This window comes from Stylophora pistillata, chromosome 5 (assembly GCF_964205215.1).
Source record: "Stylophora pistillata chromosome 5, jaStyPist1.2, whole genome shotgun sequence".
Taxonomy (NCBI): domain Eukaryota; kingdom Metazoa; phylum Cnidaria; class Anthozoa; order Scleractinia; family Pocilloporidae; genus Stylophora; species Stylophora pistillata.
The window spans coordinates 16,507,483-16,523,528 of NC_142523.1; the positions used below are offsets into that span (position 1 = coordinate 16,507,483).

Below are 16,046 nucleotides of genomic sequence, written 5' to 3' on the forward strand. Positions count from 1 at the left end.
CGTAGTGTTGGGCTGTGTGAAGGACTGGGAGGTGTTTTTGTTTAGGTTAAAGGTGACGTTGATGGTCTGTTTGTTGGCTTCGATGGTGATCCGTAACCCATTGTGATTGAAGATGAGGCAAATTTCTTTTTTGATGTTTTCACTTTTCCTCGGAGAGGCGTTGAAAATGGCCACTCCGTCGTCTCGGTAAAGCCCGATGTTAATGTTAAGGTTTTGCAGTTGGGAAAGAAGGAAATTTCCCACTAGCTCGCATGTTTCGGCGCCGTCGAAGCTACCCATTGTGACATCGAATAATGTGTCGCCCTTCTTTTGCCAAAGTTGTTATTTATGCATAAGGATCGAGTTTTTTGCGTGTATGATGATGTTTCTTTCGTCGTCGGTGATGCTGTCGTAGGCTGAGGCGAAGTCGAGGGCTCTGTTTAAGAGGTCTTGGCTAATGGAGGGGTAGAGTTCTTCGATATCAAAGCAAATAAAACTGTGATGTTGTTTGTTATTAATGGCTTTGAACCACTCGATCACAGATGCCGTGTTTATCCATTGGTTGAGTTTGGATGCTCTCGTGATTTTTCTGTTTATTCTGTCAAGGATTGTTTCGCTGATTCTGTCTATCTCGGATTTGGTGAGGTTGATTAATGGGCAGGTCGGTTTGTTAGCGAAGTTCGGCTTGTGGTCTTTCAGTGTTACGAATGCGTCCTTATTAGCTGTGGTGTCCACCCTGTCATCGATGCCCAGTCGCTCCCTCAATTTTAACACCTAACTTTTATGTTCATTTTACACACTCATCCTCACCCTTACATATGCTTTGTTCCTTTTTTACCCACTGATCACGAGATTGCTCATCAGTGGAGTGGGAACCCATTTTTATGGGATCCCATACATCAACACCAAAGGAAGCCACAAAGGTTGCTAGTGAAACTACTGATTAATATATTTAATACTATACAAACAAAGTTCGGCTTGTGGTCTTTCAGTGTTACGAATGCGTCCTTATTAGCTGTAGTGTCCACCCTGTCATCGATGCCAGGGGCGGATACAGGGGGGGTGGATAGGGTGGATATCCACCCCCCCATTTTTCAGTAAAAAAAAATTCGAAATGTCACTTTATTTGAAATAGAAAATAAAGAAAGAAAGAAAAATTAGCTCTCGCTCATGTCTGGTTGTTGTTACGCCACGTTTCGTCGTCTGCCGCCACTTTTCGCGCAAAAGTTCGCAAGGAAGCCATTTGACAACGCCTCGTGAGGCGAAGTAAGATTCTGATTGGCTCATTATTGCGAAATTTGTAGGGAAACGTTCGCGCTTACCAACCCATGTGCTCAGTCGATGCTCAGGTTTGATGGCAACCTCGTTCCCAGGGTCTTGTGGGTAATTTCCAAGATGGCGGGTCGACCCGCCATCTGCCATCCACCCCCCCTTTTGAAATCCTGGATCCGCCCCTGGATGCCCAGTTTTGCAGCGATGTTTTTGTTTTCTGAATGAATGGCGCTTGTTGCATGTGCTTTTTTGCAGGATTTGGTGATGTTTTGTTCAAGTAGGGTGTTGTAAGTTGCCGGTTCCATTTTGTAAAAGTTCGTTGTTTTGTCAGCCGCAATGAGAAGCTTGGTTTCGTTTCTAACGCGTTCGGTGTCGTTTTTCAGCTTGTTGAGGAAAGGGTTGTTCAAACCTTTCCTCAGCAAGCTGAAAAACGATACCAAATACATTGCTTCATGCATTGCTTTAACTGAACAAAGCCCTTAATTCACTGCCACGCCTCCTATGAAAATTTGTGAAGTATATAAACAACGGTAACGAATATTCCTGTCAAAAAACTCCCCTGATGAGTGAACAATCACGAAACAGTCTTGTAAGGATAAAAACGTAGTTGTCGTATTTTTCTACTCAACATATATTGCGCTCTACCTTTATGTATCGAGCACTGTTATAGGGAAAAATCGAAACACAGAGTCGTGGTATTTATATATATATATATATATATATATATATATATAGCTTGTAGGGATAAAAATGTAGTCGTCGGTTAACATTGATATATATATATATATATATATCAATGTTAACCGAACAGAGTATTGAAAGTGACTCTGGGACTCTTTAATTTTGTTTTACTTTTCTCTGCGATTGGACTAGAAAAGTCATGCCATCCTTGCAACCAATTAGACGCAAAACTAAAACTTAGTTACTTGTGTTTTCCCTCCCTTTGAGCAGGTTGCCTGTTTTTACTTGGACTGGGAGGCGCACTGGCCTAATGATCAGTGCACTGGACTCCGCGTCGAGAGACCACGGTTCGAGGCCTAGCCGGACAATGCGTTGTGTTGTTAGACAAGACACTTTACTCTCGCAGTGCCTCTCTTAAGGGTTCACTTAATTTGGAGCCCCGCTCTGTTGCGTGTCTCACACCTTCGTGGTGAAAGCGATAAAATGAGTAAATAGTATTCGATGGTATAATCACGATGTTAGCCTTTGTTGTAAGTATTGGGGCTTTGCAGCGCGCGCTTCACGCACTGAGAGCTCCGCTATACATTGTACGAACAGAACAGAAATTGCGATGATATCTACTTCCTGAAACCTCGGCTACTGAAGGGGGGGTAAGTTCTAAAGAAACTTTGGTGCTGCGTCGGTGGGAGTAACAAGGTAATTTGGGTTTTATCAACTAAATTGATGATGTAAATTGGCCACATAAAGAGTTTCAAAACCCAAATAATTTTTGTTTGTGATTGGTAGTGGTGGTTATTTTGGTTTCGGGATTTCACCATTCAGTTAAAAACTGCTCTATTGTGGTTAGTGATATGTTCTAGTCTTCTTTACATCAAACTCACGCAGTTCATGAGAAATGAAAACTAACCTGCGCAAAACTTGTTGAAACGGACGACGAAATGCAAATCCGGCTCGTCTGACCCGAATGTTCTCTTTTAAACCTAGATATTTAATCTGATGAAGAACTCTAAAAAACAACAGCAAGTAACGAATTAGTCTCTATCGTCTCTATCCGCATACGACCATAACAAATATCGAATTAATACCATAACAAATATCGACCATAACAAATATCGAACACATATCGAATTAGTCTCTATCCGCATACGACCATAACAACAAAGACTAGAAGACAGAGAAAGATACATGTAACTCCTCTCTATCGTTACGAGTATGGGAGACTCCCGAGAGGCTTTAAACCTCAGACCTTCTGATCTCCCTTCTGAAATTCGACCAAACGAGAGCTACTTTTAGAAAAAATTGGCGAAAGACGCGGTAGCCTGGTGGTCTGCGCTCTCTTCTCCGGGTAGAGAGGTCTGGGTTCGAGACCTGGCCGAGTCAAGGTGTCGTGTTCCTGGGCAAGGCGCTTTACTCCCACAGTGCCTCTCTCCACCTAGGACTACAAATGGTTACCAGCAAATTGTCGGGGAGGACCGACAAAATGCTGAGGGGTAACCTTGCGATGGATAGCATCCCTCACGGAGGGGGGGGGGGGCAGTAATACTCCTAATCGCTTCATGCTAAGGAAACTGGGATAGGTTCGGCTGGGTGGGCCACAAGTCTCGAGTACAGACTTTATTATGAAAAGAAAATAATCGAGTCGAATATTGTGTTTATAAGGAAAATACTATAAACACCTTGTGTAATAACAAAACACGGAGTCTATTAAGAGGTTACGAAACAAGGCTGGCGTGTTTTACAAGGTATTCATGTTCCCAAGTTAACCAATCGAAATTCAACAATCAACCTTGCAAACAATGCTTCTATGCATACCTCTGTTCGTCCCAGTCCAGAGGTTTCTTTGACTCACTGGGTTTGATACAGCGAACGTAATGAGGAGTGCATGACATGATCTTGGTAATCAGAGCTGCCGCCTGGGACTGGTGAACAAGTCAAAATAATAACAGGAATACGTTTAGTGTTCCTTTCAATTCAAATTCTGCTGCCGCTTACGAGCTAACCGCCTCTCGGTTAACTCGATTGGTTTGAGCGCCGGACCGTTGTGCGGGAGGTCGAGGGTTCGAGCCCCGGCCGGACCAACACTCAGGGTCTTAAAATAACCGAGGAGAATGCGCTACCTTTCTATAGTATCAAGAAAGAGAAAGACATTCTAGTCTTCTCGGATAAGGACGAATAAACCGTAGGTCCCGTGTCCTGTATCTATTAATTAGTTAATTTGGTTAAGCAGGGGACGTTAAAGAACCCACTCACGAGATTACTGTGATGTGGTCTGACCTGTTTACTGGGAATTGCGGGGGAGGGGGCATCTTCAAATGTCTTTGATTGCTCCACTCTGTCACGTTGACGAATTAGAAGCAAAGCGTTCACCATTCTCAATCCAAGGTCGTTTGCCGCATTTTTTTGATTTTCTTTTACAAAGAGTTTAGATAGTTGCTTGTAGAAAAATGATTTCTCTTGTCGTGTCAACTTTTTATCCGGTAGGAGTGGGCGCAGCGAAATTCCTTATCTACGCGTTCCCACGTTTTATTCTCCATGTAATATTATACAAAAAAAGTGCGACAAAACTTGATTGTAACGTTAACACTAATGTAATCTTCTTAGTTGACCATTCAAATGACGGCAATTGGCGTATAGACTCTCGGTACACTACCTTAATCTTTGCTACAGCAGTGTTTGATTTCGCGGCACGACGCCCACCTCCGCTATCAGTGTTCACAGCTACGGGAAACAGGTCCTTAACAAATGCACTGGAACACCAATGTACAAAATATATTTTTAAACTGTTTATCGCCTGAAGAAATAACTGAATTCTAAACAATTATATCATGTGCTTAATTTGGATCAAATATATGTCGTAGTACGCTGATTAACATACTAAGTTGTCCTTTCTTTAAAAAATAATATAAATTATGACTTACTCCTCACTAGACTGCATTAATGCAATCATATCGTTTGAGAGCACATCTTTGTTTTTCTCACAAAATCCTTTGGCTTCATAATCCACCTGAAAAAAGAGAAAAACTGATTCGCCTAAAAGCTATATCACTGGTTAATGCGACTGCTTTGTTGTAAACTTACATTTCCAGCGTAGTGGGTGATCGTAAAATAGTTGGACTGCGCTCTGAAATATCGACTGTAGTCGTTGTTTGAAGCCACAACTGCGCGAAGTTTCTGTAAAACAGGATGGAACAAAAGTCCAAGATAGTGACCCATGAGGCCAAGTAAAGTGCCCTTTACAGCCTAACATTAGTATCTATATTCCCCATACTCTTAGGTACTGACAAAGAGAACTCGTTAAAAATCAAATCTTTTTAGGTGGGCGATCATTTCCTTTATTCTTATGATCTTAATGAATGATCCAGCGGCATAACTGTGAGGAGAAACTGGATGCTGATCACTCTTAGGATTTAAAGGGTTAAAGGGGGCCTAAGCTTTGATTTATACCAGGATACTACACGGTTTACACTGGAAACAAGAGGTACAACTACTTCCACGTACATGAGATGGCACTCCAGCTCATTATTAAGAAAATAATAGCAATGTGAGAGTCGCGTGGTTGCCCCGTGTAACACCGCTCAGTCATTCTCAATAAAGCTTGATCACAGACTGCTACCAGAACAACCACCACTACAAAGACTTGTTACTGCTGGGTTGATCACTTTGGATGTTTATTAAAAATTGTTCTAACACAATTTATTCCAGCCTGTCACACCTTTCCGACAACCAAATCAATCAAACAGAGAAAATTCATGTTAACAAGCCCTAATACTGTACAAGTCTAAAGTACCTCCATTAGAGTTTTCTCCGAGCCTTCAGTCTTTGCATGCATTGTACTGCAGACGTCATCAAGGGTGCACATAATACCTGGAGGACGCTGCCGGAAAACATTCAACCAATCAAAATAACGATCTTCTGTAGTCATTGAATGGTGAACAGTAAATGAAGTAGAGCTGAATGTCTTGAAAACTAATATTTCAAAAGTAATTTGGTTAGATCAACTCAGTTGATAATTAACAACTATTCACCAAAGTGGAGGTGGTTAGTGATGGATATTTATCGAGCCGCGAAGCGGCGAGGCAAATATCAACCGCTAACCACCGACACTGAGGTGAATAGTTGTTTTAGTATATACTAAAACGGTGAGATACTATACACCACCAAAAATTAATTTGAGTGATTCCTTCGCTTGTCACGGATGCAAAACGGGACGCCATTTTTTCCCGAGTTGCTCGGAGGTAAATAGCAAAGGATATTCGGAGTTTGGCTAGCCAATCAGAGCGCGCCTTCAACGCTATCCACTGTTTTAGTATATACTAATGAATATTACCCACCGTAAAGTCTCTAACCCTAACTTTCTAGCACTGAGAGGAAAGGCTAACGCTTAAAACGTCAAATTTAGAAAACGCTTTACGGCTGCCAATGTGCATCATCAACTCAGTTGATATATCAAGTTACCTTGTCCTTTAGAAACTTACCTCCTTTTGTAATTAAAAAAATTCAGTTTTTATTCGATGTGGGCCTCGATGTCCTCAATTATTGCATGTATGGGCGTTATTTAAAGATCAGTTTCCTTTAGTTTAGAAGAAATTTCCAATATCGTATAATAAAGAAACGTTTCCAATTAAACTTTCCCAACTACTGCTATCCCATTTTGGCGCAGAATTCCGTATTAAGGATATTAAGTTACCTTGCTCTCAATAAGTTCGCATACTGTTTTGTTATCGAAGTACTTGACTTCCTGCCAAGGGATTCCCTCTTCTACATATTCCTCCTTAAATGTAATTCATGGACAACATTTAGTAAAACTTGAGCCATAGTTGGAGAGAGCGAACAATGCCAAGAATTTGTTTTAATCTCAGTCTACAAACAACAAAATAACGTGTGAGCATAAGTTTGTGGACATTAAGCCGACCTAGTATGTGAGTGAAGAGAACACTTTGGTCAAGGAAAAAAGCTAAGAGTCAGTACTTCGAGGTTGCGTGGAGACATCATCGTTTTTCTTCTATAAAAGCAACAGTATAGTATAAAAATACAACAAGCCTACCTGCTCCGTTTTAAGAGTAAGTTCAATAAATATCTGCTGCAGCTTTTCGTTGACAAAGTTAATGGCAAACTGTTCAAATTGGTTTTTCTGCAAAAAACCTCATATGTGTCAATAAAGGATTTTATTGGTTAGGTACAATCAGCCAATGGTGTGGCCATACCTCAAAAATCTCAAAGCCATAGATATCAAGAACTCCAATGGACATTTCTTCTTTCTCTTTCGCCATTGCTTCGTTTATACTCTTAAAAATGTAAAAAAGTTGTTAAAATTACTATATCTGTCTCCTGATGACTCGAAGCTCTCCCAGTCTGGCTAATTTTCCTAGGTATCACTTCATACTTTCTTTGTTATGATAAACTACTCACGATAAATCGCACAATAAATTTCCTGTCAAACTGAGCGCTAAGATATTTTAAGACAACTTGACAAGTTTGTTTCTATCTAACCGATGGTTCTATTCTATCGTCCTTTTTAACACGTTATCATCGCATGAATCTCATTTGTGTGGTAACTTTGCTGATGACTCTGAAACGTGAAAGGTGAAACGTGATACGTGAGACGTGAAACTCTTCTCCTTCACGGAAGATTCTAATTTATGCCTGACTGAGTCCTTACCTGAACAAGATAATCAAAGATCTGTGAATACAGAGCTTTCGCCAAAGCATCACGAGCAAACTGAGCCTAGAGTAAAAATTAACTTGATTAAAATAAAAAGAAAATGGTTCAGTAATTAATAAAATCGTACACTTCACTTCAATTCCTTAATTTAAAGTGATGACATTGTAATGGAGTTCGTATGGCAAAGGCAAAAGCTTGTTTCAGCCAGCCAAATCGACAAAATTCAAAGCACGGGAGACATCATATAAGTTGTAGATTTACACGTAAAAACCTTAAGGAATAATGATGTGATAAGTATAGGGCTTAATAGCGCGCGCTTCGCGCACTGAGAGCTCCGCTATACATTTTACGAACAGCACAGAAATTGTGATGATATCTACTTCCTGAAACCGCGGCTATATACTGACAGACTAGGTCGGCTTTAAAGCTGCTTCTCTCTTTATTTCAGAACATTTGACTAAGCACAAACATGACAGTATGCTAGTATCCTCCTCTTACGAGTATATTTAGGCATCGGAGAAAAAAATGATTATCATATTCACGGAACCTGTTCAGCGTTGTTTGTCTTCTTGGTGATTTCAACTTTGCCTCCCCATCTGGCTTCCATTACGGTGCTGAAACATAACATTTAACAATTTCAAAATGAATTTAAAAAAATTAACAAAATAGATAAACGAAAAAACAGTATACAGAGAGAAACTTGATCAAAAATGATCTATTGCTTTTTTTTACGTTTGAGTTGTGCGAAAATTTATCTTCCTATTCAAATTTCTGTTTTACTTCTTTAAAAAGAACAAATTTGATATCTCTTAAGTGCAGAATCGATTAAAAAGCAATCATTAACAAATGGTAAACACCACAGCGTACACTATTGAGTTATGGATGCACGCGGGAGGTTGCTAAGCCCGAAAGAAGCGTAAGAGTCACTCGAGGCGATAGCCGAGAGCGACTCTAGCTTCTCGAGTGCTTAGCAAACCTCCCAAGTGTATCTATAACTCAATAGTGTACGCTGTGGTGTTTATCATTTGTTTTATAACATAACATTGATACATTGTAGCTAAAGAGTTCCCTTTTATTTAACTAATCTTACGTGACCAGAAAAAACAAGCGCGCGCGGAAAAATAGTCTTTGCATTTGCTCACGTCAGCAGCGTACACCCATGGGCAAATGTGGGACGCTAAATTGACCAATCAGAGCGCGCGCTTTACTTTGGTTATGTTATAATCAAAGTTGTGGTTATCCTATTACTCCCAGCGGCGCCGTCATTGTGGAACTCTCTCTGCCTAGTGAGCTTCGCTCAATCACATGTGTTACTAGTTTTAAAACTCATCATAAGACCTCTCTTTTTTAGTCTTGCATATGCTTGATAGAGATTTTATTAGCATATTATTAGCATTTTCTCTTTTTATATAATATATACTCAAGTTTTTTTAAATTATTTTTTATATAATATATACTCAAGGAATGCGCATAGTCATGTAAAGATGCGCACTAGAAATGAATACATTTTTTTTTTATAAGAGGTACTAACCTGACCAATTTCTCCTTGAGTAAATCCTTGTCGACACTAAGCAGTTTGGCTGGCATAGTTAACACTCAAAGGAAACAGACAAACCAAAATGAACAATGCAGTTACGTAAAAAAAAAAACCCGCTGTGTAAGCATGCGGTCTTAATGCATTGTTCTTGATGGTACAACGATTAATTTCAATTGACAGGGGTACCTCTCAGGAGATTTTTACAATGATAATATCAGTAAAGAGAGAGTTGTAAGTTACTCACAATTGTCATTGGTAGGTACAGTCAAGTTACTTTCTTCTTTAAACTGCACATTACCAAGATGTAAGATGGCTGACACCAGCTTGAGAATTGTCACTTGAGTCTGTGAATCAAATCCTACCACAGTCATAGCTTTCTGTGAAAAAAAAAACAATTAATACCATTATTTATCTTTTAATTTTGTGTCTGTTAACGTTGTAGGGAAGAGAATTACGAATTTAAATCGTATATTTAACAATTATTCCACGAGCGCGCGTTGGATATGAGATGATAGATAGCCAACGAGGCGCGTAGCGCCGAGTTTGCTATAATCATCTCATATCCAACAAGCGCGAGTGGAATAATTGTTTTAATTAAAAAAAAAACGCCCCCAAGATATTAGACAAATCTTCTCGACTTTATTCTGTAAGAAGAAACCCGATGTTACAATGTACAGATATTAGATCATGGTATAAAAAGTCTTGAAATGCATTATCCAATGATCCAGTTTTTAATAATAGCTGTTAACCACTCAAAAACGAGAGGCATTGAGAGATTGGAGCCACTTCAGACATGAACAAGTAAGAGTCCACGAGAGGTATTTTGCGATGTCCGAACTTGACGCAGATGTTAAGAAGTGATATTTCTCAAAATAATTTTCTATGTATCATTCTCGGGCACGTCTTGACATAATATGGGTTGCACAGAATAAGTATAATTTTTTATTACTTGGCTGCGTCACAAATACGTAGATCAATGCTCTATCAATTACTTAGAGAAGACAGTTTATATATTTACCATCACCATGTTATCTACATTCCATGTTATGTATTCGTCAAGTTTAAGCAGACAGAAACATTTACATAATCAGCTGAATTATCTACTCATCTTGATTGGTTCTCACTTAAGGTCTATTGAAGGACATATGAATAGATGATGTCACTACTAACAACATTTTGTTTGTTTATTACATAAAACAAATACATTCCATGTTGCCTTGGGTCTGTACCGGGAATAGATCTCAGGAGAAGTCAAAATGCGATAGGAACATCAGTTACACACTAGGCTGCCCCACGTGTGCCATTTTTATCGTCCATAGACGCAACCAACAGGAAATCTATTTGTTTATAGATTTGCTTATCAGTCTTCAACAGAATAGTTACCACTAAATCGTAATAATCATCAGTGTCGTTAGTACCGTCCACCGTGTAAACACCAGTCTGATTCAGATAGTAATAACACTCAGGTTTGGTGACCTCTATTCCTACATCAGCTGAAAACAAAAATATACTTAAAGATAGGAAATAATAATAATGAATACTAACAACAAGTGTACAAACCAAGTTAAGGATAATTGGTTAACATATGACAACTTACTTCGATTTTCTTTTGCGCATCCAGCAAGTAACTGATAAAAGACATGATAATTTCTCTCATTCTGGTTCAAAGTCACTACACGGGACTGAAATATAGATTCTACATCAATGTAATAATTGTAACTAAAAAGAAAAGACTTAGATTAGGTTGTGCTTTAACAAAAAATAAAAACGATTTCATGAATTTTAAATTTATTTAGAGAACCACTTCACCTTTTCTAGCAGAAAGTTTGAAACCTTTCCTCCATCGGGATGGCCAGAAAAGTTGAACTGAATTTCCATAAATTTACCCTAAAGAGAGACAATGGTTAATATAATAACAAGTGGTATCGGTTCATCAATAAGAAGCTGCTTTTAATCCTGAAGCAAAAAGTGATCCGAGATTGCATTGGTTCTGCTTTACTCCGCTCGCTCCGTGATCGGTCCAGAAAACTCGCATCACTCCCCCACCAATTAGAAATAAAACCAAATCCAATCACGACTTGGTCGCCTGCGTTTTCCCGCGCTTTTGACAGTTAAGTTAATTTTACTCTGAATTCTTATTGGCTCTTACAGGTATTTTCATTTTTTTTTTATTGGCCGTTGTATTTAATTTGATTTTGGTTTTACGACACCCAAATGAACATGGTTCTAACGTTATACGTCTTTATTTGGAAATTTCATTACTTTACTTGGTTTTGTTTCATTTTCGTAATTTTATTGCGAGAAAACTTACAAATCTGCTTGAGTTGTTGTTTCTCGTGGTCTTGGCGTTCCCAAAGGCTTCCAATAAGGGATTGGACTGAATGATGATGTCCTTGATATTCTGTCGTCACATATTTACACAAAATGACACAAAAATGTATTCAGAATACTTTTATGCTGTTCACCAGTACAGAACCTCAGTTTAAAAAAATCATCTTCGTTAAAAAGTGACCCAGAACTAGTGCTTTCTTTAGTCCAATCACCTCTTTGTCTTTGAAACTCTCAGGCTAGTTCTGGCTTTTTGAGTGGGTGATCGGAGATCCTTTTGTTCTATTCTTGTTTTGTTTTGTGTTTTGTTTTTGCTCAGCTTCTTTATTTTGTTTTTATTTTGATAATGAGGGATTTAGATTTCATTCGAGGGCGCAGAAGGAGTCTAATAGTGTTAATAGGAACCTTAAGCAAACCACGACGGCGACAGCAACGAGGACGTGACGCAGCAAAACAAAAAAATGCCATGGGCAAAACGACAGTTCAGCTCGTGCGTTTAAAACTTTTGTACCTATCTTAGCCGCCTTCTACAAAACAGCAACGTGAAATCACCAAAATTTGCGTGGTCTAAGAAAGGAAACCCTGACAGTAAATTATTTCAGTATCCATTTTGAACTCGAAGCTGTTCATAAACATATCCAGCCATTCTTGGAATTCCCACTAAATATATAAATTTATTTTTCAATGAACGTCATCCCCGGCGTTGTGGTCCTGACCGCCTAAGGTCCCAGGTCCCTACTAACTTGACACTTCCTTATATTTTGCGGTTTATCATGGTAATACCTCAACTTTCTCTGATCCTTTACCAGAAGCTTTAGAAATGAAGTTCATGATGTGTTTTGCAGAAACTGTCTTACCCGCCCCGCTCTCTCCACTGAAAATGAAAGTACATGAACGGTATGATCAGTCTAATAACTCACATCAAAGTAAATGAAAGGAAAGTTGTTAACTGACTTGTACCTGATAATAACACACTGGTTTTCATGTTCCATCATCATACTCTGATACATGGTGTTAGTCAAGGCATACAAATGAGGAGGCTTGGGACCCTTAAAAAGACAAATTTTCAAGTTGCATGCTTCTTGCTTTACAGGAACAATGAACACTATTCAAGGAGAACGAGTCAGAATATTTGTGACAGATGTAAAAAGTCTCTTCCGTTTTTAAATTTCAAATTTTTCAATTGTCCTCTTCTCTCCTCCCTTTGTATTATTTTTGTGTTCACGCGTGGCGCGCGTGATTTTACAAATTAACCAATCACGTCGAAGAACTTTGAACTTGACTTTGAAAACTGACGTGGACATTTCGTGCGTATCTTGGTTGTTTTTTTTTTTTACGGAGTTAATTTGATTGCTGTTTTTGAGTTTTCGTTCACGCAAATTTGTTATCCCTCAGTTTGGAATTCTAAGAAGTTTTTGGAGTTTTTATTTAAGCCAAATGTTCAAGTTAGATTTAACAGTTATTCGCCGAAAGCGAGGTGAATATGGTCGAATAATCGCCGAGACGAAGTCGAGGGGATTAATTAACAATTATTCCACTCGCGCGCGTTGGATATGAGATGATAGATAGCCAACGAGGCGCGTAGCGCCAAGTTGACTATAATCACCTCATATCCAACGCGCGCGAGTGGAATAATTGTTTTATTAAAAAAACGCCCCCAAGATATTAGACAAATTTTCTCGACTTTACTTGTAAGAAGAAACCGGATGTTACAATGCACAGATATTAGATTATGGTATATTGGCTCATATACCATAATGGCTAAGCCAATAAAAAGTCTTGAATTGCATTATCCAATGATCCAGTTTTTAATAATCGACAATATTCACCGAACCTGAGGCGAATAATTGTTTTAGTATAATTTCAGAGCTGAACAACAGAAAAATTTCTAAAATCATAACATTTTTGTAACATTTATTAACATTTTATTTTAACATTTTATTTTAACATTTTATATAAACCGTTTGGAGCGGTTCATATAGCGTCCTATAAGGAACCGCTCGACCAATCAGATTGCTGGAAACTCTTTGCTCAGCTCTGAAATTACTCTAAAAATAAGTTAATCGATAGTAATGCGGAGCTTGGACGCTAGTCTCTTTCTTCGTTATTGGATACAATAATCAAAGCGCAGTAAACTACAAACGATGGCAAGAGGTAGATACGATCGTGTTAAACATAGAGCAATTTTCAATGTTTTCACGTGCTTTAAACACGAAGGCGCGCTATAAAAGGAGCCTTAGGTCCCACTGGACCATTTGTCAATCAACCGTCGTGTGATGTAGAACTCTTAGAGTCAAGTCAGCTTGAGCTGCAGCTACTCCAAAGCAGTGAAAAGCGGGCGCATTCCTCAAAATTGTTTTATGTCTTCATCACAATACAAGAATTTTTGAGATTTATATTTCCTTTCTCCAATGGAAACTGTCTTTATCTGTGGCGGTAAATTTGAGATCGAAGGTTCGCACGTTACCTCTTGCCACCATGCTGGTGGAAGTAAACAATAGATATCTCGTTAGCTCCTTTTATTCGTCTACCAGTATTTAAATTTGACCCGTACAAGTCAACGGTGAGTGACAAATGAGCCTAGGTCTTCCCAGGGAAGACTTCCTTATATAGCGTGCCTTCGTGTTTAAGCAGTTTTGTTTGTTTCTACTTTGAGTTCTCTCTGACACCTGTTGGTATTTTCGGCCGTTCTAAAAACTTTGGTTTTCGTTTTACGACACTCAAAAATTCGAAAAGCGCTTTAAGATACCTGAATATTCTTGAACATTCCAGTCCCACTCGAAGGTTGTACTTGTAAACTTCTCCTTCTGCCATTCAAGATGTCTGCGGGCATCTGGGCAGTTGTACAGCGGGTTGCACGGTCATCAATTTTGGGTGTGTTCATATCATCTGCTTCTTCACCCCCGCGGTAGAAATTCACGGCATCTGAGCCATAGACGTTCAGAGCTTTAAAGGGGTTCACTGCTATCAACACACGGCCAATGTATGTCTGACGGGAAAAAAATATGGCTGCTTAGACATTTCAAAATTTTTTCCTTAGATTAAGTTGGAGTACAATAGTATTTTGAAACCAATTGGTCAATAAAGACTGACTTACATAAATTACTTCATTCTTGAGTCGAACGCGAAGGTTCTCTCCGATATCCTTTTCCGCGATTTCCGGAAGCTCAACCATGTCATCTACACCATTTGGTTTGGCCGTCATTCTCTAGGATTGAATACTAATCAGGCAAGAAATAATTTATAATAATATACAAAGTTTGCTGAATACTTTAATCCTCTCCATAGCGAAAAGTCCTCTTTTAGAAGCGTCGTCTTTTCCAACCTCTTAGAGTTTTGGACCATAACGAAACGGTTTGCTTGGAGTTTAGGTCGTTAAAAATCTGGTGATACCAACCGAGCTAAAAAAGTAAGGCAATTTTGTAAAACGCCAACGAGTAGCCTTAGCATAACAAACTCGTTAGAGCAACTTTCAATTGACTGTCGGAAATGATCCGGGATTGTTTTGGTTTTGTTTTCTTTCGCTCTGTGATTGTCCAGAAAACTCGCGCCATTTTTTTAACCAATCAGATGCAAAACTAAAACCAATCGATACTTAGTAACTTGCGTTTTCCCGCGCTAAAAAACACATCTGCTCGTTTGCTTCAAGTTCTCATTGGCTCCTCGAAATACTTTCCTTGCTCTGATTGGCAATTGGATTGTGATTGCTTTAGTTTTGTTTTTTTTCTCTAATTGATTCTCTGTTTGCGTGTGTAAAAAAGAAAACTCGCTAACCTCTCGGTGTAGTTTGTTTTACGTTCTCCTGAAAACTTCCTGTTTGCTCCCAAAGTTTCCCACCAGGCAAGGTGGAAAAATAATGTCCTTCTTCTTTACAAGTGTTTACTTTGTGCGCATCTCTCAAATCAAATTGAAATGCTGAAAGATGAAAGTCTTCAGATGAAAGTCATCGTAACAACGACTTTCTCGATAAATTGACGCGCGCCAAATAATTGTTACGTTTACGTTTGTAACGTCATCATAATCATGACGTTACAAAACGTAATGTGACGGTGATAACTTTAGCTCGCGCAGACAGCGGTCAAACGTCGTGCATACGCGTGGGGATAAATTGCGGTCGGCTGCAAGCCAATTTTCCGTGCACAACTTCAATAGCAAACATATTAAGAAACGACCGCTGTTTCGCAGAATAAGCGAAAGAAAATTGAAACGTTCATAGAAATCTGTAAAAGAAAACAAAAGTGGGTAAAAGGAAAACTAGAAACTTTTCCAACAAGTGGGGGCATCCTATTGATTTACGATTCTGCTTAATACTTTACCAAAAAAGTTATGCGTTCTTAAAACCCCGTGACTTACGGATGTGTGTGGTTGTTTGTAATTCGTGTGAGAAAACATGGTTCTCACGGCCGGAAAAATGTGTGCGCATGTTCGTAACGCGCGAGTAATTTTACACGCGCACTGGAATGGCAACGACAATATTTCTATAGCAACACTATTGCGAGGGAATGGCGGCATTTTTAAATTCCACATTGTTTGTCTGTTTGTTTGTTTTTTATTGTTATTTTTGCGGGGATAAGCTCGAACCAAAAC

General features: G+C 39.0%; 1 protein-coding gene across 1 annotated transcript in view; it reads right to left on the reverse strand.

The window, feature by feature from the left end:
• LOC111325106 (unconventional myosin-If-like) overlaps positions 1-15,444 on the reverse strand; it is a 27,727-nt gene extending 12,283 nt beyond the window's left edge. Inside the window, exons 1-22 of the mRNA XM_088761470.1 lie at positions 15,234-15,444; positions 14,557-14,665; positions 14,209-14,448; positions 12,420-12,508; positions 12,243-12,333; positions 11,443-11,532; positions 10,941-11,018; positions 10,729-10,813; positions 10,515-10,624; positions 9,376-9,508; positions 9,126-9,189; positions 8,142-8,208; positions 7,592-7,657; positions 7,137-7,217; positions 6,977-7,063; positions 6,620-6,703; positions 5,720-5,806; positions 5,011-5,103; positions 4,851-4,936; positions 4,583-4,679; positions 3,745-3,851; positions 2,840-2,938 (exon numbers count right to left, since the gene is read on the reverse strand). Of these exons, the coding sequence (XP_088617596.1) occupies positions 2,840-2,938; positions 3,745-3,851; positions 4,583-4,679; positions 4,851-4,936; positions 5,011-5,103; positions 5,720-5,806; positions 6,620-6,703; positions 6,977-7,063; positions 7,137-7,217; positions 7,592-7,657; positions 8,142-8,208; positions 9,126-9,189; positions 9,376-9,508; positions 10,515-10,624; positions 10,729-10,813; positions 10,941-11,018; positions 11,443-11,532; positions 12,243-12,333; positions 12,420-12,508; positions 14,209-14,448; positions 14,557-14,664 (2,042 nt within the window). The 5' untranslated portion in view covers position 14,665; positions 15,234-15,444. The remainder of the gene's footprint in view (positions 1-2,839; positions 2,939-3,744; positions 3,852-4,582; positions 4,680-4,850; positions 4,937-5,010; positions 5,104-5,719; positions 5,807-6,619; positions 6,704-6,976; positions 7,064-7,136; positions 7,218-7,591; positions 7,658-8,141; positions 8,209-9,125; positions 9,190-9,375; positions 9,509-10,514; positions 10,625-10,728; positions 10,814-10,940; positions 11,019-11,442; positions 11,533-12,242; positions 12,334-12,419; positions 12,509-14,208; positions 14,449-14,556; positions 14,666-15,233) is intronic.
• Positions 15,445-16,046: the final 602 nt, after the last annotated feature.